Source organism: Sminthopsis crassicaudata, chromosome 2 (assembly GCF_048593235.1).
Source record: "Sminthopsis crassicaudata isolate SCR6 chromosome 2, ASM4859323v1, whole genome shotgun sequence".
NCBI lineage: Eukaryota > Metazoa > Chordata > Mammalia > Dasyuromorphia > Dasyuridae > Sminthopsis > Sminthopsis crassicaudata.
In genome coordinates, this window is record NC_133618.1 from 228,967,439 (window position 1) to 228,994,490 (window position 27,052).

At 36.6% G+C, this 27,052-nt stretch overlaps 1 protein-coding gene across 1 annotated transcript in view; it reads left to right on the forward strand.

Moving 5' to 3' along the window:
• NUDCD3 (NudC domain containing 3) overlaps nucleotides 1–23,795 on the forward strand; it is a 102,404-nt gene extending 78,609 nt beyond the window's left edge. The window contains exons 5-6 of the mRNA XM_074288454.1: nucleotides 15,578–15,766; nucleotides 20,327–23,795. Coding sequence (XP_074144555.1) covers nucleotides 15,578–15,766; nucleotides 20,327–20,437 — 300 coding nt within the window. The 3' untranslated portion in view covers nucleotides 20,438–23,795. The remainder of the gene's footprint in view (nucleotides 1–15,577; nucleotides 15,767–20,326) is intronic.
• The last annotated feature ends 3,257 nt before the right edge of the window (nucleotides 23,796–27,052 follow it).

Here is a 27,052-nt window from a genome sequence, read left to right on the forward strand (position 1 = left end):
TGCATGAGCCCCAGTGCTACTAAGTTGCTCAAAGTATAACTTCATGCTTGCTACTGGAGCAACCTGAGTGGTAGTCGACCAAGTCTGTTCTAAAAATTCCGTCATATAAAACACTGCCTGGCTTGGAGTCAACACTACCCGTGTGAGTGCTTTCCAATCATTGGGGCACAAAATTGCCCGTGACATTGTGTCAAGTTGAAACATAACAAAAGGTGCTATGGGCCCATATTTATGAACTAAGTCCTTAAGTTGGGTTAGAACTTTAAAAGGAAGATGTTAGGTTCTTATTAAGTGCTAATGAGATAATGAGATGATAGGTTCTTACTAAGTGCTAAGTTGGTACTTAACAATTCTCTAGTTCTGGCCTTTAGGGGAGTTTTACCCCTGTGAACTCCTGGGGAAGAGCTTACATGTTTAGGAGGAGCAAATTCATTGGTTGAAGTATTTTTTCCCAGAATCCCCTGAGTTATCCCATTCCCATTCTCTGGGAGATTAAAAGAAGACACCATTGAGCAAGGGGAGAGTCTTGTCTGGGCCAGACCTGGGGCAGCTCTCTGGAGGAAGAAGAGTCTCTTCTCTAGGTCAGAGTTGGCGGCCTGGGATTGAGTTGAGACAGCAGATCTCCTCCCAGAGAGCGATCAATCCATCGGGCAGTCTCTGGAGACCACAGAACTTTACATATTGGCGCCCAATGTGGGGCACTTAGTAAGAACCTAACAGGAAGTGGTTCATGTCTGTGTCTTCTCTGCCTTGGGTTAAAAAGGTCATCCTCTATAACAGGATATAATTCTTCAGTGTCTTCTTCTTGATCTCTAGCCTGTTGCAAAACTTTTTGAAGATAAAAAATATAACTGATTACCTTTTGCTTTTTGTCTGCTAAGTGTTTTCTATTTCTGATCCTGCTTTTCCTTAATTCTTATTTCATTTTTTACATTAGGAGAGCCTTTAAAAGGCCATAGATCTGGATAGACACAAGAATAAGGCGGGGCTGAAGGTGGTGAAGGCAATTCATTATCATCATGTTCTCAGGCTCAGGAGAGGGTCATCTACTGCTAAGAGATGGGCCTGTCTGTGCTCCAACTGTAAATTTCCTGACCACCTTTTCTGGTTCTGATTTCAGACTTTGTTTAATGAGATTATATATAGTAAAATGACTTTTTTGTATTTCATCTGGGCATTGCTTATCATAAGCAATAATTTGGTCAACAAAAACAATCCATCTATCACAATTATAACAGTCCTTCTCGGGTAACCATGGAGAAATTTTGTAACCAATATCCAGGAATTTCCTAATGTCTCCTAATTGAACTGTGCACCCCTACTCTTTTATATATTCATATATAGTCCTGACATATGCTTCCCTGGCTGAAGAGAGTAGGGTGCCTATTTTCTGCCCCATTAGTTTATTTAACCACTATCTGCCGCACTCTGCCTGGTCTGGAAACAGCTCAGTGTGCTGTCCTTCTGGAATCCTCGTAGAGGTTGTCTTGATCACGTAACAGTGCTTGACCACAAAGTGGTCTCTCTGGCACCAGTCCAGGTTCATGTCTCTGTTCCCAGGCACCAGTTGTTGCGGCCATCTTTTAAGAGCTCATGGCATATGAGCCCTTTGATCTCAGAGGCAAGATGAATGAGGCGGCAGACTCATAGGGTGTAAAAAGAGCTCCAGTTCATTATGCCAGACAGCCTTGTTGATATACATTTTTGCAAGTGTGATCGATCAATACATGAACACTAGGTAATCCCCAATCACCATTCAGAGAAGCTGCTCATGGTCTTTGCTTATGCATGGCATCTGTCAATGGGAGGAGAGCCAATCCAGCAATTCAGCAACTAGTTCACAGGTGAGAAACCCTGTTCAGGAATCCCTGCTGATGTAGTCATTGGCTGTGATCCTCTACTTGCACCCATTCCCATGATCATAAATCATTGCCCCTTGCTCAACAAGGGCATTTCTGCAAGGTGGCAGAAAACTTATTGTGCGCCAAAGGTTGAGATGGCCTTGGTACTCTCTCTCGGCAGGGTCCCATAACTCAGCAGTGCTTGTCCTGTAGGTTTCCATACAAATACTCCTCTTTAATGCTTGAGCCAGTTTAAACCAGTGGACAAAATGGCAGTATCAGGAGCATCCAGGGAGCAAAATACAGATAGATAATAATACCTATATCTGCATATAGATAATAATGAATCCTGTGGAAGTTGATAAGGCCATCAATTGAGTTAGCCCCCCCCCCCCAAAAAACCCAAAAAACAAAAACCTAATAACAGTCTTCGACTGCATGAAGCATGCTTTAGAGGAATGGAGACTTGATAGTCCTCTGCCTCAGTCAGACCACATCTGAAATTTTGTATTCAATTCTGTGTACTATAGTTTAGGAAGAGACACCAGTAAGCTATGGACAGTCAAGAGGAAGCAGCTAGAACAGTAAAGGACTTAAAGTTCATAACAATCAATTGAAAAAACCATGGTTGTATATTTAACCTGGAGAAAACTATTTGATGGAATGACAGGTATGTGATAAGTATCTTCAAGGATTTAAAAAGGCTGTCATGTGAAAGAAGAATTAGACATTTTTCATTTGGTTTTAGAAGGCAGGACCAAAAGCAATGAGTATAAGTTAGTAAGAGGCAAGTTTACATGTGATACTAGGAAAAACTTCGAAACAATAAAACAATAGTTGCTTCAAGAGGTAGTAGATTCCCCTTTTCTGGGGGCCTTCAGGCAAAGGTTCAATGACTAATAGCCATGTAAGTTATAAAGTATATTTTCAGGTATGATTTAAACTAGATTGACATTTCCATCTCTGAAATTCTATAATTCATGCTTCTCCCCTTGACATTCTCCCTTCTTTGTCTTCTGTTCTTATTCTGTCTTCATCTATCTCTTTATTTATGCAATCCTTGCATTAGGAACTGACTTTGTCACCATTTCTTTTTTTTAATATTTTTCCTTTTCAAGGCTCAATTCAGGTGTTTCTTCTTTGTGAGTCCTCATCTACTCTTCCCTCTTTCCACTTGTCAACTGTTAAATATCTCTCCTCAAATTTCTCATAATACTTTTTACTGAATCTTTCCTTTGCATTTTCCGCTTCATTACCTACAGCATAATAATATAAGCCCCCATGAGCATGTCATAGTTATTTTGTCTTTTTTCATTAGACTGTGTTCAAAGTGCTTACACACAGTTCATGTCTTATCATAGCAGGTATCTTAGCTTTCAGCAAGAGTGCCTTTCCTGTAGCAGAATTTTGTTGAGACAAAATGAGTTTTAAATCTCAGCGGTTATTTGCTTCTCTCTGCCATTTTTGGTGAATTAAAAATAACAGTTAACTGACTTATAACCTCAATCAATGGAACCAATGTGGGATAATGTCAGCTACCACTTTAATACCACTTTAATAAATACAAATTAAATATTATGTCATGTTAACACCAAATATTATGATGTGTAAATTCACCTTTAAAAGTTAAGGAAAACTTATACCAAATTGAGCTTAATGTATATACTTTAGATATTCCCACAGCTGAATATCTTATTATTTGTTTTTTTTAATTGGACTAGTGATTTTGTGGTTTACAGAATTCCTGCTTGTAATGTAAATGAGCATCCCTCAGAAATTTATCTTAAAGAGTTATCTAACAGCCAGTCTTGAATGAGACAGGAGACTTGAGCACATCTGAAATCTTCCTGACTGAGGCTAGTTTCTGCCTTTTTAACAAGTCATTATTCTGTGTTCTCCTCCCTCCTGGTTGAGCAGAAGAGAAAACAGCTTCATTAAGATTATAACTTGCTTAGGACCACATAACTAGCTGTTTGCCCCAGCCAGCAACTGTACACAGGTTATACCAAGTCCATTTTAAGAACCAGAAAGCCTCATCAAGTAACAAATAGGCAAGTCCTGGCCCAAACAGCAGAACAATTAATGAAGAACCATCCTTTTCTTTAGGAACTTAAAAGGTTAGAGTTGGAAGTAACTCTAGAAGTAACCTTGTATAATCCTCTTATTTTATAGATGAGGAACATAGGACCTAGAGAGGTTAAGTGATTTACCTCCTGGTCATGAAGTCATAATGGTAAAGGACTAGGACTCAGATATTTTCCTAGAATGTTTTGCAGATTTAAATAGAATTGTCGTTTTACCAAAAGAAAAAAGAAGCCCATGAGCTCTAGATAGAAGTCTTTGAGGACAAGAATATATGGAAGACTTCTTTGTTTTGACATACTGCTCTAGCCTTATGCCATTTGTAGATATATTCTTTGCAGCACATCGCAAATGAAGGCTAGTCCTAGTTTGTAACTAATAGCAGCACAGTCCTGTATACATTTCCCTCTGGAGTGGGTAGCTTCTGGTGAGCTCCTTCCAAATTGTGTTATCTGACATTATTGATGTCTTCACAGAGAAGGCAATAAGCTCTATAAATCTTTCTCCCTGCTGAGATTATTGTTAAAATAAAACAAACTAAAACATCTGGCCTCAGTGACTGACTTCTGGGCTTTGTTATGTGGGAAATACTGAAAGTTTACAGTGGTATTATTCTGAATTTATTAGTATTATAATCAGTCTGTCAACTTATTTCTTATTTTTGTAAAATACAATTATTACTACAAGCCAACCCTTGATTTTTCACATTAATGGAAGATTTGTGAAATAGTAGATGTTCCCCTAACAGACCCTTTAAATTGGAGATCCTATGATTCTGTCACTTTATTAGACTTTAATGTGTTTTTGTATTTGCATTTGAATATATGTGGTTATCATTCTGTGAATTTACATCTAACAGAATAATAAAGCCATATTAGGAAGTCCAAGCTTAGCAATAGTGGGCAGCTCTCCAGTTTCTGCTTCCTGACCCCTGCTTAACTAAACTTCTCTGCCATTTATTCATTCTAATAGAAAGCATCAATATCTCTGGAGCAGGAAGACTAGGTTATTAAAGTTCTTCTTATTCTAAGTATGTAGGATGGCAACAAATCAAGTGATTGAGGAACAAATTACTTATGAAATTAAAAACCAGGATGTTGAACACTATTCATCCAGAGTGCTTAGATTTACCTGTATTCATATGTTCCTCATGAATTTCAATAAATTCAAGTCCTAAATAAGTACCTACCTTTTGACAAATGGTAGACCAGGTGCCGGGGGGGGGGGGGAGGGGGGAAGAATAAGATTTATCACTATCTTAGTTAAGTATTTATTAAGTACCTACAATATGCCAGTCACTGTGCTAAGCTTGAGGGATATAAAGAAAGGCAAGAACCACAGTTTCTGGTCTAAAAGAGCTTATTTTAATGGAGATAGCAAGTAAACAAATATGTATATACAAGGTATATGCAGTATAATTGAGAAATTCAGAAAGAAGACTTTTCATCTTTTGTCTTTGATTTTCCAATGGTCTTTTTCCTTGTCTCTCCTCTTAGGATCATGTTTAAATCCTACCTTCTGCAGAAGACCTTTCCCTGTATTCTTTAGAGCCTTCCCTCCGAAATCACCTTCCATTTACACTGCATATAGGCAGTGAGATGAAGGGTCATATTTGAGGACAGCAGAAATGTCCTAGTTCTTAGAGTGCATGGAGGAAATAACATGTAAGAAAAGTAGGAAGGAGCAAGGTTGAAAAGGGCTTTAAAAGTCAAACAGAAGATTTTATATTTGATCTTGGAAGTAATAGGGAGCCACTGTAGTTTATTGAGCAGGTTTGTGGCATGGTCAGACATATTTTGGGAAGATCACTTAGACGGCGAAATGGAAAATGGATTGAACTCCATAAACACATAAGGTAGAGAGCAGCTAACAGGTATCACTGGATAAGCCCCGTGGCAGGATAGTGAATTTGTGAATGGAGAGAAAGATGGGAGATTTTACAATTTGACTTCAGCCGTCCTTCTTTCCTTATTATTCCTCATATACTCTATAATCCAGGCAAACTGGTTTTCTTTGTTGTTTATAGCCTCTTCTCCCATCTCTTTGACTTTAGATAGGTAATTCTCCAGGCCTGGATCTCTTTCATCTTCTCCTTTTGGAATCTTTAGTGGCTAATGTGCTTCTGGCCTCATGAGGTCTTTCCTGATTCCTATAGTTGGGATGTCTTCCCAAATTACTTTGCATTTATTTTTAATTTCTTAAATGTGTCTGTGTTGTCTCCCTGATTAAATGGGAGCTTTTTGAAGTCAAGAACTGTTTCATTTTTATTTTTATATCTCCAACACCTGTTACAATGCCTAAAGCCTAGTATAAATGGTTAATAAATGTTTCTTGATTAATTGAAGTATGTGCTGTGGACTGTCGCACATGTGTGATCCCTCTAGATCTGCTAAGTACAACTCAACTGGCCTCCTAGAATAAAAGATGTGGATAGGAAAGGATTAGAAAGAAATGGTATTCCCTACCTAATGTCATTAATTGATTCTATAAAAACACATGAAATGATATTGGAGGGAATAGTTACAGAGAAAAGATACAAATGGAAATGAAAAACATCATAGGAACGCCCAATTTTATAGTTAGGTTTGAGTTGAATGTATTAATTGTACATTTACAACCTCATATGTTTGGCTTCTTTGGGACCAAGCATGAATCTTAGCATCGTAGTAGCTTAGATCTAGGGCTGGAAGGGACTTCTGAGTTGATCTTGTCCATTATCCTCATCTAACAGATGAGGAAACTGAGGCTCAGAGAGGTTAATAATTTGTCCAAGGTCACACAAGATTCTAATAAAGATTTGAACCTAATTCCTCTGAATACAAAACTAATCTTCTTTTTATTGGGAATTTTTCTTTTCTGGAAAATTTTCACAGACTCAAGAGTTTTAAAAGTGGAAAGGACCCTACCAGCCATCTAATGCAACCTGTGCCCAAAAAAGAGTTTTCACTACCACACACCAGACAAGTGGCCATTCAGTCTGTGTTTGCAAGCTTTCTGCCTTTAACCATTATGCCTCTCGGCCAAAGTAAACAAATCTAGTCCTTCTTTCACATGACTGTCTTTAAAATATTTGAAGGTATGGCACAGACTGCAGTCTAGCAAAGGAGACAGAGAAGAATGGACAGACAGTAGAAGAATCAAGAGAGAATACAATCATGAAAATATAGAGGAAAAGAGTATCCAAGAAGACAAGAGGCTATAGAGAGGTTGATAAGGATGAGATTTGAGAAAAGGCCATTCGATTTTTTAAATTAAGATATCATTGCTAGCTTTGGAGAGACTGGTTTCAGTGAATGCTGATGAGATTGCAAATCAGGTTGCAAAAGGTTTAGAAAAAAAATGAGAAATTGGAGTCATCTACTGTAGGATGTTATGAAAATCCTTTTAAAGTTAATTTTACTATCAGGACACAAGCACAGTATTGCATTTCTCCTCTTAATTACAAATAAACTATTATCACGGCTTCACCACTTATAGATATGTTTAGGAAGTCATTCATAGAATGAATCCTTTCCTCACTATTCACATCTCCATAAAAGTTTATCCTGGGCATTCTTTTAAGTAAAATGAAACTTTCTTCCAATGCTTCTTTCGTTTGCCAAGATTTTTGGTATAATAAATATTATGTTTTTAGAAAAAGCAAAACAAAACATGGAAACATAACATTAAAAAAAGGACCATTAAAATACAAGTATCATATTTTTTAAAGGCACAGTTCATTAAGTCTGAGTCTGGAGTTGAAGACTTGAGTTCAAATGTGATCTCTGTTTGCCTTAGTATGCTCATTGTAAAATGGGAATAATAAGAACATCTATCTTGCAGAGTTGTTGTAAGGTTCAGATGGTGTCATATTTGTAAAGGGCTAGCACAGTACTGGCACAAAGTGAGTGTTATATAAATGCTTATTCCCTTCTCTTTCCCTTCAGGACAATATTTGATGCATTGTGTCATTGGTAATGTTTTATTAGAAGTTACTTTTTTAAATGTGATTAATGGAATTTATTCTTTAAAAGTGATTTTTAAATCTTTTAGAGCTTACCCTTTTCTCCTGTGGAAACAAATTTCCAAAATTATAGTATTTAGTCATTGGGAAAATAGGATTTGATTTTTAAATTCTATTCAGATTTCCAGGAATACATCTACTATGTAAAGTGAATTATACTTTAAAAGCTAGATGAAGTATTATCCCTTTAAGTATTACAACTCAGAAGCTGTTTTGGGTTAAATTTCGGTTGTTGGCCCATGTCTGGTATCTCTGACCTAATAATTCATAGCCTGTAGACTGACCCAAGCTAGCCAGTTTAAGAAACATTCTTTCAATAAAAGGTCCGTCCCTTTTCTTCCTTATGTCATGAATTCTATAGTAGACACACAAAGGTAGGCATTCAAAGCAAGCAGGGGTGGCAGCTAAAACTGTATGACATTTCCTGCCTCCCTTCCTCCTACACCCAGAATGTTAAATGAGAATCTTTGGATTTCAGGCAAGTTCTTTCTTGGTTAGTGAAATGTAGTCTTAGGTTTGGCAACAGTGCTGAGGACTTCTCATTTTCCTGGAAGCCTCATTCAGTCATATAAACCAAGTAGTTAGCTTATTCATAGTGTTAATTTCTTAATCAAGTGGGGAAACTGACAGATTCTCCTACTCACTACTGGGGGTGGCTGGAGGCAGGCATTCCAATGAGATTGCTAGTACTTGTACATTCCCCATATTAGAAGACCCCTCAGAAAAGGGTACTTTAGCCCTTGTTTCTGTGTGACACTGATTTTAAAAAGTAAAATTTAGTTGCTTTTTTTCTGATAGTTTTTAAACTTATCTTGCCTAGTAGAGTTATCTTTGTTCATTATTGCATACACTTCACTTTAGATTTAAAGTAAATGTTAAAAGGTAAGTGACTTTGACATTTGATATTTAAAGCAGGGTAAGTGCTAAGAACATAAGAATTAATATGACAAGAATTGTGGATGCACTGAGCCTTAACTTTTTTGTCAGAATAGAAAGGAGCATCAATCAACCTTTTCCACTGGTAGTCAGAAATCTAATGTCATTCTCTAAATTCTATGCCTACTGATTGTTTCCACGTGGATTTGCCAGTGTCATCTGCTCATTTGGGCTTGCCCCCTAAAGGAATAGAGTTAAAGCTTGAGTAGGCAAAGAAGCTAAAGATAGTATAACTTTGAGGAGAATGTTTTGTTTAATAATTTTTGAAATTATGTTGTAGAGAATCACATTGCAATTAAAAAAGGAAAGGAGAAGAAAATACAAGAAAAGAATTAGATTTATATGTTTCATTGAAAACACCTTTAGCAGAGCATAGGAGTATAGAGCATTAGCAATGGCTAAATAATAATGCATCAGAATAGTGAACTTTCAGTGCATTATTTTCACTTATTTACTGGAACAGTGTTCAAAGGAGGAAGTGATTCCTGGTGATATGGAAAATTATTGTTCACTCAAATATAGCAGCAATTTTGGGGGACATATTTATATCAAATAACTATAAAAGAAGTCTAGTTTGATAACCAATATATAAAGGGAATTGATGCATACGTTCATATATAGGTAGCCAAGAACTAGTCCTCAATAAATAAGTAGTCAATGAGTATGAATAGTTTTCAACATACATGTTGGCATTTGGAATAATTAGTGTGGCAGTCTTGTATCTTGTTGGCTCATATCCTTTCCATACTTTCCTCCCCTTGTTTTATAGCTTCATAGCACAGGCCAGGAATTAAAATATATTAGAAGGAACAACTTGGTAGAAGCAGGCAAATGAAAACTGATTTTATGGTACCTGATAAAACATTAGGCTTTTCTATCAACAATTTTATCAAAATATGCTCTAAATCATTAATAAGAGAAATGATTATTTTCTTAGTATTTTTACAATACTTAAGACTTATCTTATACTCTTTAAAACTGGCAAAGATGAGAACAATTAGAAATAGTCAATGTTAGAAGACCTGTGAAAAGTCAGGTATGATAATATATTTTGTATAGAGTTGTGAATTGGCACAACTGTTATGGAATAGTTTTGAATTATATGAGAAAAATCACTTTTAACTGTTCACCTTCACATCCCATCCAGCTATCCATCATCTATCTGCCACTATTAATTTGATCTTATCCACCTATCCTAACACTCTCCATATTGATCCTGGAAACTGAGACTTGGAAGGGCCTAGCAAAACTCAGTGCCCCATAGGCCCTAAGGAAATTAATTCACTCATTTTTAGAATTTCTACCTTTCTACTCAGGTAGTGGTAGGTTAAACAGTCAAAAGGCAATGAGCATTTACTAAGTATTATATCCTTAGCTCTGTCCCTAGGCATCAAACCATAGTTTAGTTGCACATCCTATTTGGCTACTTGTCACACCTTTCTTTGAGTTCAACTCCCTAGAACATAAACTCCATTCTCTGGGTCAATATCCCCATATATGGGTGTGTGTGTGTGTGTGTGTGTGTGTGTGTGTGTGTGTGTGTGTGTGTGTGTGTGTCGGTCGCTGCTTATTAGAATTTCATTTCTTGGAAGACTATGTTTTTTTAATATATATGCCCAGCCCTTAATATGATAACTGGTTCATAGTAAATATTTAGTAATAAATGCTTATTCATAGCATTTGACCCAGGAATACTATTATTGACATATACTTCTAAAAATGCCAGATAGCAAAGTATGCCAAAATATAGCAGCATATTTTTGTACTAATTTTAAAAATTTCTAAAGAAAATGAACACGTATTGATTAAGGAATGTCTAAGCAAATTGTGGTATTGCAGTGCCATGGAATAAATACTATGTAACTTGAGAAGTCATAACTGTCATTCAGAGAATTGGAGAGAGACAATATGAACTGATGAAGAGTGAATTAAATGGTAGCAAAAGATCAGTGTTCCCAGTGATTACCACAATATCATACAAAAATAGCAAAAGAGCTGTCCAAACAAAACAGACAAACAATAGGGGACACTACCCCACACAAATCCACATCCCTACCCCTTATCTGTTTGCTCTAATCTAGCATAGATGAGCCTGATGAAGCTGTGTTTGTTGAAAACCTTTTAAGGTATAAAGGAGTTGAATTATGTGTTGATTTATCTCTGTGAATTGAAGGGAATAGAGCTCTAAGCTAAAGCTTCTCATTATTGTTCCCTCTCCTCCAAAGCAATGCCTCAATACCTAGCCTCTTATAATTCCTTTAGAAAATGCCCATTTAGCACTTTTCCTTCCCTCACCTGAATGTTTCTCTCCTCTCCTGATTTCTATAATTTCCTCACACCAGTTTCATACTTTTAATATGACATTTAGCTATTTCTAATAAATTAACTGTCCATGGAAGAAGACCTCTTAAGGAACTTCCCTATAGTTCTTTTATCAACACATGTATAATATATAACAAGGATAATCTTCAAATAAATAATAATCTTGTTTTTGGAAAAGTTTATAGATTTCAGATTAGCAACCCCTAGCAATCTTTCTAGAATCAATGGAAAAAATTTATAAAAAATATAAAGTATTATGCTACTTATCAAAAAGTTGCAATCTAAGACAAATGGTCTGACTTTTGAGCTAGAAAAAAAAACTTATTCTGGCAATATCAGATCTGGTTTAGTGCCATTTTAGAGATTTGAGTCTTGAGGTAGTTTTTGAGTGGTCTGCAGATACCCTTTCTCCTCTTCCCCGATCTAGAAACTTGCCATTAGAAATAGTAGCTTGATAGGAACTAGATTCAGGGAAAGAGGGAAAAGAGTATTTATTCATCTTGATATATTTTTTTGTTTTGTTTTGTTTTCATCCTAGTTGTATCTTGGATTGAACTGGGACTGAACATTCTAGAGCAGTGCAACGTAGCTCAAGGTCTTTTGTTTCCTTTAAAACCCTGAAAGCGTTGGAAGGGAGAGGGAGAAAAAAAGTATCCTATTTATCTTTGTCAAACCAGCTCTATAGATTGACCTGAATTTTTCTATATAAAATTAGGGTTTTAGTTTGTACCAGTTCTAGTTGTTCCTTGCTATTACTTAATAACAGACCAAAGTTAAATTTGACTGCTTGTCTGCTGTAATCTGAGCAAGATATAGTTTGAGAGATACAACATCACTGTATCTTGAATAAAATCAATTCCTTTGTAGTGAAAGGTTTTTTAAACCTTTAAAAATAGACTTAAATATCGTAATATAATAATGCTTCAGATATTTAGACTAGAGCTAGGAGTTGTATCTTGAGCTTGTATGAGATCACCCTGAGCCTCTTGCTTTCATACAAAGAAAGCCTCATGGGATGGTCAGGAATTGAAGCAACTTTGGAGTATCTTGTTGGATATTGACAAGATGAAAACTGACTTTGTGAATGAAACCTGCTATAATATGTCTACCTACTCATTTCTCTTTATTCTTCCCTCAACACTAATCTTATAGTAATAAGCAAAATAAGCAATAAAAAATATGTGAGTACTGCCATGTACAAATTATTTAAGAATACAGTGCATTTATCTGTGGTTTAAATCTTATTCTGTAGGAGTACTAGAATATAAATACCTTGTCTTAAATCCACTTCCAGAGATGTTTACAATGTCATGTATCCTGTGGGCATCAAGGAAAAATATTATTACTCTGAAGATTAGCTTGCTTTATCACATGACTTTTTAGCCTAGAGGATCCTAGGGCCCTTTACAAATGAAACTCTAGAGTTACTTCATCTGCTGCAGTATATATTACATACATACAGAGTATGAAAAGTTACAAATGATTTAAATAAAGCAGGATGCATATGCCTCACTTGTATTGGGCAAGCTTCAGTTCAATTAAAAAATATATGTCCAGGAAAATGATGCCACTGTCAATCTGGGAGAGGAGAGAGAAGAACAAAGGGAAATAAATGGTTTACTGAGAAAACACCATGACCACATCTGACTCTAATGAGGGTGGAAATTGTTTCAACTGATGAAACAAAATGATCAATTAATGAATAGCAAAACTTTAGTTATTTTATGTTCTACATCATTGCACAATAAAACTTGTATCTGCTTTGCAAAAAATGGTTATGTCATGCTCAAATGATCTTTTCTCTTTTTTTAAACAATAGTAAAAACAGTAGTGATTTTTTAGTTTGAGATTTTGAATGACCCATTTCTAAGTAGCAAAATATGGCAATGTCTAACTAATGAATTAAAAAACAAAGACATTTATGTTTAATTACATTTTTCTTCATTTTGTACAAATGTGTGTACATACTTAGGTCTATCTTACACATTTATACACACACACAACTCTTATCTTACAAGAAGGAAAGCAAAAGTATGTTTCCCACATAAGTGGCTTCAGAGGTCTTTTTAGCCAACTAAGAAAATTTCTACTTTGGAAATCTTTGATGACTACTGTACAAATATGAAGAAATTACAGAGTCCAATTGGGGAAGAATAAGCCAACCATAGGTTCTGGAAATTGGAGCAAATAGTATAAACCTCCTTGGGAATTGTCCAAGCCACAGGACTGACATTCCTAGGAGAAGATGGACAGCATATAGATATGTTGAGTTTACTATTCTTTTTCTCCTCTTCCCCAATCCAATAGAGGGGAAGACTATTTTTCTTAAGTGGATATTCAGCCTGCTTAACTGCTGAAGTCATTATGATCATAATTCTTTAACTTATAGTTGGATCCTAGTCAAGAGGAAAAGGGGAAATATTTCCCTTTATAAAATCTCCCATAGACCCTTTTCTATCACTAGCCCCTTCCTTAGTTCATTAGAAATTATAATTGTTTGTATTAAACTTTTAAGACAGAGTTTATTTGAGTTCTGACCCACATTTTAATCCTATAGGGATTCTAACTGTGGGAGAGAACAGGAGACAGGAGCATCTGTTCTTTTTGAGCTGTCCTGGTGATTTATTTGGCTAAATTTTAGGATTGTGGAAGGTGACCCACTCAGACCAATAAGTGATATTTTAAAATCATTTAAGACTCAGGATAAATTCAACCAGAGCTAAGAACTGATGTATATATCTCTACCACTCATCATTATGAGAGTGCCAAGTATTCCACATATATTAACGATTAAACTGTTTGATTTACACATAGGAAAGAGGGAACACATAGGAAAGACTTTTCTACGCAGAATAAGAAACTGAGGCACACATATTGACACCAGTCTGTAATTTTAGCTTTTGTCTATTTGTTAAACCTGTCTGGCATGACTTTACCCAAAATTTAACTCAGGAAATCATATATTTTAAAGCTGGGAGAAATCTTTATAGCTCTCCTACTATAACCACTCTGTATAATAGATGAGGAAATTTCAAACTCACAAAGATAAAACTGACTCAGATTTGCTCAGCTAGTCAGTGGTAAATCTAAAGCTAGAGTTCAGGCAACCCCACTCCCATTGCAGTACTTTTAAACCTTATGGATTTTCTCACTGAGCAGATAATCACCTACTAGACTATGAGCTTCTTGAGAGGAGGTGCCATGCCTTCCACCCCCTTCCTCCCCCCCACCGCCCCCAGTATTTACTCTAGTACCAAATTAGGTTATAAATGTTATTAAATTTTGAATCCTTAGTTGCCCCAGAGACTGATTATCATGTCATTGTGTGCCTTATTGATTTCTTTTACTTTAACTCTTTCTTGAAACCTTCAGTAGAAGTAAAAGTAAGTAAAAAAAACAAATCAAAACATTTTAACTACATAATACCTCTGGTTTTAAAAAACAAATACAAAAGTGGGTGAAGTTGTTGAATGAAATTATATTTGTATTATTGGTGAATTTCATTTATCTGTGCGTTACTACATGGATAACTGAGAATTAACTGTAATATATTTAATCTCAGTTTCAGGCTTTTCAAATGCTTGAGAAGCAGGGTGGTTCAATGGCTAGAGTACTGAATCTGAAGACAGAAAAACCTGAATTAAAAATCTCAATCTCTGATACTTGCTAGCTGTGTGACATTGGACAGGTCACTTATCCCCTTCTGTCTGCTTCAGTTTCCTCAACTATAAAATGGGATATAATAACCCCCACCTTCCAAGATTGTTGGTGAAGATCAAATGAGATAATATTTGTAAAATGCTTAGCACAGAGTAAATGTTTAATAATGCTTATTTCTTTCCATTTATTCTGTACATATCTTATATCTACCTCTTTGAGTACCTCTTTGGTGTACTTTTATTCTTAGCTCACTTTTTACTTAGACACACTTAGTTCTGCAGTTTTCTATGACGCTAAGATGAAGTCTTTACTCTAGCTCTCACTGTGGCAAAGCCCTTGCATTCTTAAGGTTTAGTAGATACTGGATACCTGGGAGTTGGGAAATTGGGACTCTATTTGTCTACCTGGAGTTCATAGGTACATTGTAGAAATGGAAAACAAAAGAATGGCTTTGTAGATTCATTTGATTTTTTTTTTTTAATTGCCATTTTGGAAAGACTCTAATAGACTTTGCTTTCCATTTTATCACCTAGCATCTCTGTATCTTTTGTTGGTATAGTTCTATAATAACTAACAATAATTACTTCTGTGGGGCTTATACGCCTCAGTATACCACTTTACACAAAGGGATCGAAAATTCTAGAATTGGTTGATTAAGTTGCTGGCTCTGTTGATTAGCAATTGTTGTCACTTTCTTGTACTTGAAATGATTTCTATTTTTTTCTGTCTCCAGATTAATCTGAATAAAGTTGGAGAGTACTGGTGGAGTGCTATCCTGGAAGGAGAGGAACAAATTGACATTGATAAAATAAACAAGGAACGTTCAATGGCCACAGTGGATGAAGAGGAACATGCCGTATTGGATAGACTGACCTTTGACTACCACCAAAAACTACAGGGCAAACCCCAGAGCCATGAGCTGGTATGAGCTCACATTGATTTTCCTATAAAGTATCCTTTGAAGAAATACAAGAAATACACTTTCCAAGCAGCAGCTTATCTTCCCAGTAAATGCTGTAGGTTTTATTTCACGTAAATGATTAGGTGAAGTAAAAGAGCTAGAAAGAGTGAAGTATTAGGAAGAATTGCTTTCTCATGTTGTTTTCTACTTTTAGGTATGAAGTACCTTTTGAACCTGTTGAGCTAGTATGCACACTTGCATTTTTGCTCTCACTCTCTTTCTCTCTTTTCTCTCTACATACACACACACACACACACACACACACACACACACACACACACACACACACACACACACACACACACCCCTACCTTCTTTTACTCTCATATTATGCCCTTGTTTTTGATGTGTTACAATTCACATTTTCTCTGGTGCCCTTGAGTCAAGAAGAAAATGACATGGAAATTATACTGAAGTCATCAGGACTAAAAAAAAATCTAACCATTGTAGATAAACATTGATAAAATAAACAGGGAGTGTTTGGTTGTGGTAGATGAAGAAGATTATGTTGTAGTGGGCTGTCTGAACTTTGACAGGCACAAAACACTACAGGATGAACTTCAGAACTATGAGCTAATCTAAGCTCTGATTGAGAGTTAATGCTTTCACATTAGTCTTTTTTGGCCAATTCATTTTTTGATCTGTGAAACTTTTTCCACTAGTGCAGATCAGCAGCACCTTAGAAATATCACATATTAGCTTAGTGAATAGGAGGCTCGAGGGTGTAATTCTTTAAACTTAGTAACAAAGATGTTTATTAGCTTTAATGAAGTGCTAGCCAGAGAAATCACTACATGAACTAAGACTCACTTCACTAAGTATAGGCAGAGTATTACAGATCCCTCCTGCTATCAGCAATTCAGGTGCAAGTTCTGTAAATGGAAAACTCAGGGTAGAGACTATGGAATTCTCAAGTTTTCTTTCAAACTCAAAAAATCTGAATGTACTCACCTTTTTACTTGGGAATTTATTGCAGAAAAGGGGAGCAATAATGAAAGTAACATAAACTTGCCAGACAAAACAAACATGAAACTGGTTAACATCTGCCTTTATAGAGCCCAGTGTAAACAGACTACTAATGGGAAAAATTGGCCAATCGAATGTATAAATTCTTCCTTTCTATCTTTTTAATCCTAAGAGTGGGTAGTTAAGCAGGGGAAAAAACTTGCTTTTCTCAGAAATTATTTTTAAGTTGGCATTGTTCCACATAAGCAATTAGTACCATTTATTTTAACTTCAGTGTGTCAGTGAAATGTAAATTAAGCATGCCATGTGAGTAGTTTGGGTAGGTACCATTATTAATTAGCTGACTAATCTGCACTCAATTCTCTCTAGGCTTGCCCCTAGTGAAGTAAAGTTAGCCTGACTTTTCTTGAATGTCTGGCTTTGGACCAGACCTAGAGCAGATTCTTGTAGTGTAGTTATAGGTCTCTTATCCTGCTGTAATTCTGCAAGTAAACCAGAGATGCCCTAGTATGTAAGTTGGTATGCACTATAGTTAACCTCTGCCTTTTAACATTAGGACTTTTAATTGAGGACATCCTACTAGTTCATGGCTAACCCAATGTATGATCAGGGGAACAGGTTCCCAGAGTAGTGCCTAGAGTCTTATCTTTTTGTTGTTATGCTGCAAAATGTAGCATTTGATGCTCTGGGAAGAGTACTTGACAGCAAGGTCATTTGACCAAAATCTGTAGTAATAGAAAAGATCTGATGAAGATAGGAGACTAGTAGAAAAGAATACAAGGCTAAAACGAGTGCGCAGTATTGAGACAGCAAAATGTGCAGGAAGTAGAAAATACATTTGGTAGGAGTAGAAGCAATCAGTGATCATCAAACATAAAACACCTCGTATTAGAATAAATGCATAGATATACATAGCATTTAAAAGGCAAAGATAAATCATACATGAGTTTACAAAGGAATATACATGAGTAGGATTTAGAGTTGAATAGGCAATTCTTACATTAGGAAGACTCTGTCAGAAAGGTAGGAAGGTGCCTGAGGCAGATCAGAAGCAGACAAGAAAGGATCATTCTCCAATATACTTAAGGAAACCTCTTCAGTGACTGTCACTATGTAATTGATATTTGATTTTTTTGGGTTTTTTCCTCAAGTTTTATTGATGCCATTTGTTTTCATACCAGAATTATTTTCAGATACAGTATTCCCCACTCTCTTAGAATCCTTCTTTATAATGAAGAAAAACAATTAAGTAAAACCAGCTAACATAGTTTCTGACTTTATAGCATATGCAATTCTGAAACCATATTCCCCCTTCCCAGAGAAAAAGAAGGTATGTTTTATCATCTGTTTTCTGGGACAAAATTGGTCACTGCATTTAAGCTGAGAGTCTCTGCCTTTTTATGTTATCAGTTACATGATTGTCTTTATGTGTCCTTGCTCTTGATCTTGCTTTCTTTGTTCTCTATCAATTCATACAAGTCTTCCAGTATTTTTCTAAATTCATCATAGCCCAGTAATATTCCATTACATTTATGTATTACATCTTGTTCAGCTACTTCCCAACTGCTGGGTAATCCTTTGCTACCATAAAAAAAAAAAAAAGACTACCATGAAAAATCATTTTTTTTTTTTTGACAGGAGGAATTGCAAGTAAGGACCAAGATAGAACTATATAGTAAAGAGTTGCTTCTTGTCTCTCTTCATAGTTTTATTTCCTCTATAAGTGCCATTTGTTTGTAAAAATTCAGTGTTGGGCATCCCAGTATCATTTCCTTACAGGTGGGGAAGATTTTTAATAAAAGAAAAAACAAATTTGTGTTTCTTCTTAATGGTGTCTATTTGATTTCAGTCCAGGTAACTACATTTACTAGACATCCTGCAGCATTAGTGCTGATGTCATCTGATGATACCAGATTATAGTTACTAAAAAAAAAAAAAACAATTTTTTTTTAATCCATTCAGAGAGAGCCATATAAGTTAGGAAAGTAACAGCCCTTAATTCCTTGGAGACATTACTGCACAATAAGTATCCACAATTTGCTTGTTTGTTTTTTAAAAGCTAAAATCCTTTTGAGGGAACTTTCTAACCCAAGGAAAAAGTTAAATATATCAATTATCTTACAAAGTTACTCTAGTTCTGAGTGTTTAGAGATTCATTTATACTATACTGTCAATGAGTTGAGAGGTCAGTAGTTTATCAAGTCAGTGATCTTTGAATCTTTTGAAAACAAGACCTACAGTATCCCTGGCAAGTGCTAAGGGGCCTCATACATTGTCTCTAGCCAGTCCCTGGATACTCTTGCCTAAATGTTTCTTTTTTCAATTCATTTTGAGAAATAAGAGAAATTATTCTCTAGTACTAAAGGCCACATATCCTTCTGTTGGCATAGTTCCTCCTTAAACAGTAGCCAATCCAAAAAAAACAAAAAACAAAAAACTTGAAGATTACAAAAAAAAGTAGCTAATCATTATCATGGGGCATGCAAAGGGATCTTTGAAGAAATTATTTTAAGAAGAAAAAGCCAGATCAGATCAATTGAGGCAGATTTCATCTTGAATGGAGCAGCTGAACTACACAGGGTACTGGGGCTTTATCTCTACAGATTTGCTCCATCTCAGAGTGCCTCTGATTCTACTGATGCTTGGCAGTTGCCAAAGGACCATATATTGGGATAAGTTAACTTGCTGTGAAGTATGGCCTTTAGGGAGTTGGAGAGTAAGGTAACTTAGCTGGATCAGTAGCAAGGAAACAGGAACCAGATCTCCCTTATTAAGAGTTCTTAAAACATAGAACTTTTCTGGCATTCATTACTATGTGGAACATAGTAAAATAATGTGTTTGGTTTGACTAGAGCAGTTTGGTTTATTAAGGCTAGTTCTCCTATGTTGTTTGCTTAATCAACCTGTTCCATTTGTAAATTAGTAGGATCCATACTTTTACCCAGGTAGGGGATAGGAAGTAGGGACTAAAAATCTGTGATTTTATTGTCCTGAGGAACTCTTCATCATCTTCTCAACTTGTAGTGTTGGAGAGTTGTATAGAAAACTGAGAGGTTGGGACTTGAACCCAGGCCTTCTTGGTTTTGAGGCCAAATCTCAACCCACTCTGCCATACTACTTACTCTCTTACTCAGAGCTGTTCCTAAATTGGTGTAGGCAAAAGGCAGAGACATTGATCTGAAATGGCCTTTGCTTTGTACCTCCTTTTGGATTTTGGACAGAGGTGCCTGATGATAGTGAAAAATGAAATGCATTTCAAAGAGTATCTAATAGTTCTGCTGTGTGGTAGAAAGATGGAAGGGATCAGCTGTTGAAAACATGTCTGCTTGCCCTGCTCTGTTTGCTCCTATAAGCCTCATATAAATGACAACAAGCCACTTCTACCAGGCCAGTTATGTGAGCCAACCACCCTCCTTTTTGGCCATTAACAAAAATTAACCAAAGAAGCAAGAGGGAGTCATGCCTATTGATTGGAAATCTGCTTTGGGGAAGAAAAAAAAAATAAACTTTGCAGTGCCTTATGGTGATGTTAATTTTTCTATTTTTTATTTGTAGAAAGTCCATGAGATGCTGAAGAAGGGATGGGATGCTGAAGGCTCCCCCTTCCGAGGCCAGAGATTCGACCCATCCATGTTCAACATCTCCCCAGGGGCTGTGCAGTTTTAATGCAAGAAGGAAAGGAAACTCACTCGAGTCAAGCACTTGGAAGTAGAGGATAAGGCAGAGAGAGGCCTTTTTGTGTGGGCTCTTTCCCTCCTGCTTTTCCTCTTTGGCTCCCATGCATGCCTGGGACTCATCTTGTCCACCCCGTATCCATCTTTATTTTCAAGGGATGTGTGGATACTCCAACCTCACTCCTCCTCCAGACCCTTCCTGGCTGTTTTAGGGAAGAAGGGGGGAAAGTAGAGGGAAGGTTAATGCATAGCAATTGCTATGGCTAATGCCAAGTTACAATATCTGTTATGCATGAGGGAGATGTCCTAGCAAATGCAGGATTACATACTCCCATCACCAAGGTAACCAGCCACTGCAAGCCACATTTTCTTTCCTTCTGTGTTCTCTGCTTGCTGTTGTTTTGATGCGATTCTACTCAGTTCTCTTTAGGGGATGGGGAGGGAGGGCTTGGGGGGGAGGGATGTTGCTGTTGCTGGGTTTTTTCCCCTGCAGTTGTTGAAGTGATTTGGAGTTGTATGACTTAATGTGTGCTGATGAGAAGCGGTTCTGTGATGGCTGCTTCAGGCTGTACTGTTTCAGGAAGCCCCTTAGTTTGGCCTTTTGTTTAAAGATTCCACATTCAGTCTTGCTCATCAATTTGTCAAGTCCTATTTTTTCCTGCCTTTGGGTGCCTCCCAGGCACTAGTAGTAGGATGTTGAAGCTGCCCCCATGGTTGCAGAAACCTGCCTAGTTGGGATTTTGGTATCTTTATTTGTTGCTCTCTAATTGAACCATGCCCAAATTTTGGAAGGAAGTGCATGTTCTTCCAGCAAGGATCAGCTGTAGGTAGGGATTTCTGTCTCAGGAAAGAATGAAGAATAGAGCTTTCTAATCATAGCTTTCTTTGAAGCCAGGGAAGGTTAGACTAGCACCTGTTCATCCCAGTATTGGCCATGCACTCCATCCCACTTTTGTCTGAGTAAAGGAACTTCTAGCTGCCACTTTTCTTCTATGTTTATCCTCAAGTCTCCTCAGCCCCAATGATCCACATCTTAGATTTTGTTTACATATATCTCCTGGATGAATGTAGAGCTCAGTGAGAGGCAGGACATTTTCTGGGAGTAGTAAAGACATTTCACTGTACAATGAATGATAGATTTGTCCTCTGTTGAAGGGCACAAAGCAGTGGAGATCCTCAGATGACTAATGGGTAGCCTGCATAGGATATCATTGATGCCCTCAAGGGCCCCATTGGAACCATTGCTGTCCCTAAAGAATAATTGCAACAAGGGTAGAAATGAGAATGTAGGCTCTTGTGTGAAGAGCAGACATAGGCAAAAATGATGGGAACTTGGTAATCTCAAAATCATGCTCTATATGAGCTGGATGCAACTACTTCTTTGTTGTCATCCGTTATTGTGCAGCAGTGGTCACTGCTTGCCTGATTACTTAGGAAAAAGAAACTTATCTAACATCTAAAAACAATTGTTTTGCTAATCTGTGCTATTGACAAGGATTGAACCTCCACGTTTAAAAACTGTTTATAAGTGAGTCAGGCTGCTGACTTCCTTCTGAAGTCTAGGAACAAGTACTCTTTAGTTTTTTGCTTGTTTAGGAACACTTATTTTTCAGTGTTCCTTAGAAATGGAATACATCACTAATAGCTCAGAAGATGTAGATTGCTCACTTTTTATTCTTTATCCCAGTTCTGTTTGACTACCACTCAGAAAGCAAAGCCTCAAGTTCACGTAGCATTGCATATGTGATTAACAGATAATCCAGGAACATAAATTAGATCAAATTTTTTTTGAATTCCTAGAAAAAAATGTTTCTTTAGAACCCTACCCAAATTTATAGTCACCCAGAATTAATGCCTATGTATTCTTAATTGTGATCCTTTTCTGAGAGAATGATAGACTAATTTTTATGGGACAGGTAGTTCCTCATGCTCACCTACTTCTATAAGGAGTGAGTGGGTCTAGTAGTCTCTTACTGAAGCTATCATTTCCAAGTCAATTTGCTGAGTTTATTTCCAGCCACACCATTTCCTGTGAATCCTTGTAAAAAAGCTGCTCAACTCTTATTCCCAGAGAACTTTTCATAGAACATGTCACTTTTTCTCCAGAAAACACCAAGGTCATCTTCCTGAGTTAAATGGTGGATCTCTTCAGAATCAGAAGTGTTAAGATTTCCAGGTGGCATTGGAGGCAGCATCAGCTTATTCCAAATAGCTAAGACTCTTTAAAAGTCTCAGAAATATCTCCTCTTGGGAAATTGATGGCAGACAACACTGATTTTTGTTGGAGTCAGTCACTGAGACTATGGTTTTTATGAATTGTTCTTTAGTAACACAGAGCAAAAATAACAAAAATCCACTGCCTGGTATGAAGGCCTTGTGTTTGCAAGCTTGCTAATAAACAAAGGTCTCTGCTCATTTCTCTCTGAGGTCACATGAAAAAGGGTGAGGCTAATATACCCTCTGTCCAAAGCAGCATTTCACAGACGGAATGCTCTATGTTCAAAAGACTCCTTTGTTTTTAACTTTTTTAATGATGTTTATATGCATCTCTTGAACCTTGTTTGTCTATTTCTCTTGCTATTTTTAGCATTTTTCTAATTCACAGTAATGTCACCTTCTTAAGCACCCACAGTAAAGGAGTTTTGCAGAAGGATATATGTGGTTTGGCTAAAGCAGGGACAACTGATAATCTGTCCTTAAACTACTGGAAGATTTTTTTTTTTTAAGTTACTCACTTTTATTGTAAATGTTCTACCCAGGGCATCATTTGGTAGTGTCCTGCTGTGGCTCAGGTCTTCTCTCTTCTATTAGGAAGTATCAAGTAATAGAAGTTCTACTAGTACACCCCTATTAAAATAAATGAAACCACTACACAAAAATAGGAACTTTTAGGGGTGTTTAACTGCGTTACAGAAGGACTCACTGAAAGATTCCTTTTAGTAGTAAACTTCTCTGGTGCATGTTAAGTGACTAGACATGTAAGACTTGGACTTAGACTCACCTTTCCAAAACATACATTAATCCTATCTATTTGTATTTGTAAACTTTCATCCTGTCTTCTGTAATAATTTGCTTTCTCTCTTCTTCTTAAACCTCTGCTCCACCCTATCTATCCACGTGCCATTCCAGCCCTCTGGAGTCAGTGCATACTATCTGTTTTCTGTGTTTTAAAATCAACAACAGCAACTTGGCCACTAAGTTTCATCAGCAGAGATTCTGAGGAAAGCAGGGCAATTCACTTCCCTTCTCTATGGGAGCCAAAGAGAGTAGGGCATGCTACATCCTGAGTCCGCTCTCCTTCACATACTCCACATTTCTGTGTTGGTTTGCAATAAATCTGTATTTAAGCAGCTTGGTGTCTGTGTGTGAGATTTGATGCTGAAAAAATTCTATCATGTTTGATGATTAATTGTGACATCACATTTCAAGATCTCTGGGCCCAGGTACACAGGAAAACACTGCTAATAAATTAATATTGAGTGGTTCCCACCCACCAGTACTCTTATATTACTTGTTTGGACTGCCAGGCTCTGCACTGTGCTTGGCTGTCTTATGGCGTTTTGAACTATCTCAGTGAAAAGGACTATAAAGTCCTTCATCTTCTAAGTTCAAATAAACCATTACTACATCTTGGCAGATGATACCTGAATTACATATTAACTTCAGCATCTGCATAGGCTAAGATGAGTACCTTGCAATAACTTATCCTCTTAGAACTCTTCCATTGAAGGATCCTTCCCAATTAAAAAGAATTCAGGTGAGATTTCATGTCCTTGCCTCTGCATTTCTTTTTGGGAGTCCATTGAATGATAATACTAATGTCCAGGAAGTAAACTTTTTCATTCCCATTTATCCTGTAGCTCCTCTAACTTAATATTTTGCTATGTACTACTTAGGAAAAAAAAAAATTTTTCATTAACCTTATAAATAATACCACCACTAACCACCCCCAGGTGCTGAAAGTTGGTGCTATCATCCTTTGTAATACCATAGCCCATCTCCAGAAAAGGAGGTGGAAGTGGAATTCTAGGAAACAAGGAAATATTGTAACAATGTGTGTGTTCAAAAATAGCATGATTTATCTCCAGAATAGTGGATATCTCTCTCACTAGAGGTCTCTGAGCAAAGGCTTGAAATACATATGTTAAAGAAGAAATTCTTAATAAAGTAGGATTGGACAAGATGGCCTTTAAGATTTCTTCCAATCCAGGGAACTTGTTCTCTGATGATGGAAATGATTAGCATTATGTATCATGTAGTCTTACAGACTCATTTTATGTATACTTTAAACTTTAGTAATGAGAATTAGGCAGCATGGTGTAGTAAATAATCTAGGAACCGGAATATATGAATCTTTATTGTTACAGCTTTGTAACTTGTGGTCAATCACTGCATGGCTTCAGAGCATAATGCTTGGAACTGGAGTTGAGAAGACCCAGGTTCAAATCTTGTTATCCTGAACAAGTCACTTAAACTCCTTGAGTTTTGTTTCGTCATAAAATAGCACCTACCTCACAGGGTTGTTGTGAGAATCATATGAAATAATGTATGTGAAACACTTTGTAAACTTTAAAGCATTATGTAAATTTAGGCTACTGTTATATTTATTTATTTCTCTGGTTCCTAATTTCCTCATTTGTAAAATGAAGTGGTTGGGACCAGGTGGAGCTTTTAAGTTCCCTTACAACTCTAAAATTGTATAATACTTTAGCTAATTAGGTGAACCTGTAAACAAAGTCTCCTTTCTCAAGATGGATTGTATTTTAAGTCAGGCAGTTAAGAACTGCACTGAATCCACCCTGGGATAAACCCAGATGCTCCTCAGTCTAAGACTTCCAAGGCCATTATTACAACTAGGTCTTCCAATAAGCATGAGAAGAGGGATTACCAAAAAAAATACCAAAAATGTATTCAGTATTGTGCTCTGACGTTTAAAGCAAGACTGGATTTTCTGATTACCTAAACAAGATCATCCTGTTCTAGATAGATACCTAGAGGAAAGCTTTAATTGTCTGGAGTTATTCAAATTAAAGATTGGCTTGTGTTGCAGGGTACTGTGCAACTTCCTAAAGTTAACAGTGTTTGGAAGGATAATCACATTGATTATAGGCAGGATCATATTGATATGAGCAGGGCGAGTAATACTGTTGTCCCTATATTCCCTCTCCTATCCTGCAAACTGATGAAAATCAGTGAAATCAATGAAAATTTATTAAACATTAAAGGCAGCCTTGAGAAAGAAAAGAATCTATACAAATGTATAGGGGCTGTTTTAAGCTATTTTCACTCAAGTTAATTGTACATTTATGACCCTCTGGCCTGTTAGCGCAACCTGGTAGCCTTGTTAGATTAGTTCAATTGTAGGATCATAAGTTTAGAACTAGAAGGGGGGTCTGACATCATCCATCCCTTCATTTTCTAAATGAGGAACTGAGGCTTAAAGCCTCACAAGTAGTAGTGGTTGAATTAACATTCTGATCAAGATTTCAAACCCAGGTTCTCTGGCTCTGAGTCTGATATCTTCACTGTACCTTAACAAAAGTCATTTGTGGGCTGAAAAAGAAGCGAATGGTATTGAGGACAGGGCCTGATTTGGTCCTTTTTCATGTGATCTTAAGGATGAAATAAAAGTTCTTGCATAAGATTTTTTAAAAGCAAGCAGAAATTGAAATAGTCCAAAAGGATAGATATCAAAGATATGGATATTCCGTTTGTTTGTGTTTTTTTTTTCCCCCTCAGAGTGCCTATAATCAGTGATGAATAAAGAAAAATGAAAGAATCAAAATTATAAGTAAAAATACTTTCAGGAAGCCCGCCTCCTGACCAGTTGAGCTTTAAAGAACTGACCTTGCACTCATTGGGAAAGAAAGCTACTACAATCACACCACTTCAAATTTATTCTTTGAACTGGCAAGTTCAAAACCACTGGTTAATAAATGCAGTTCACATTTATTCGGTGTGAAGAGAATACAGCCATAAGCTCAGGAACCATTTTGCCCAAAAGATTTAATAGAACCCCAAAGCTAATTCCAGAATATGAAATGGAGGAAAAAAGGGAATTAAAACTGAGAAATTAGATGGAAATCCCAATGGAACTCAGTAACTTTTATATTTTTCACAATGCAAAAGTGACTTGAGGCCCAACAGGAAGGAAATTTGTGTGTGATGCAATGGGCCATATTAAGAATAATGCTGGACATGAAGTTAGGGGAACCTGGGTTTCAATCCTACCTCTGAGCTTAATAGCTGTGTGACTCTGGGCAAGTCACTTTGCTTTTTTGGATGTTTCCTTATCTCTAAAATGGGGGTGATGATATATGATACCTGCTTCTTTGGGTTGTAGAGAGCAAATAAAATAATTTTATGATGCATGAAGCACTCTGCAAACCTTTGCAGTGCTATATATAGTATACATTAGCTATTATCACTTTTCTGGATTGTGTTGAAGATGGAGAATTGGCCTAAAATGCTGACTCAGCAGAATTTCATTAATCAGATTCCAGTAATTCAGGAAGTGTGATAATTCAAAAATGGACTGGACAGTTTACCTTTTCTCTTTCTAAGATTAGAAAATTTGTGAAGCAAATGATGTAAATAAAATTGCAGG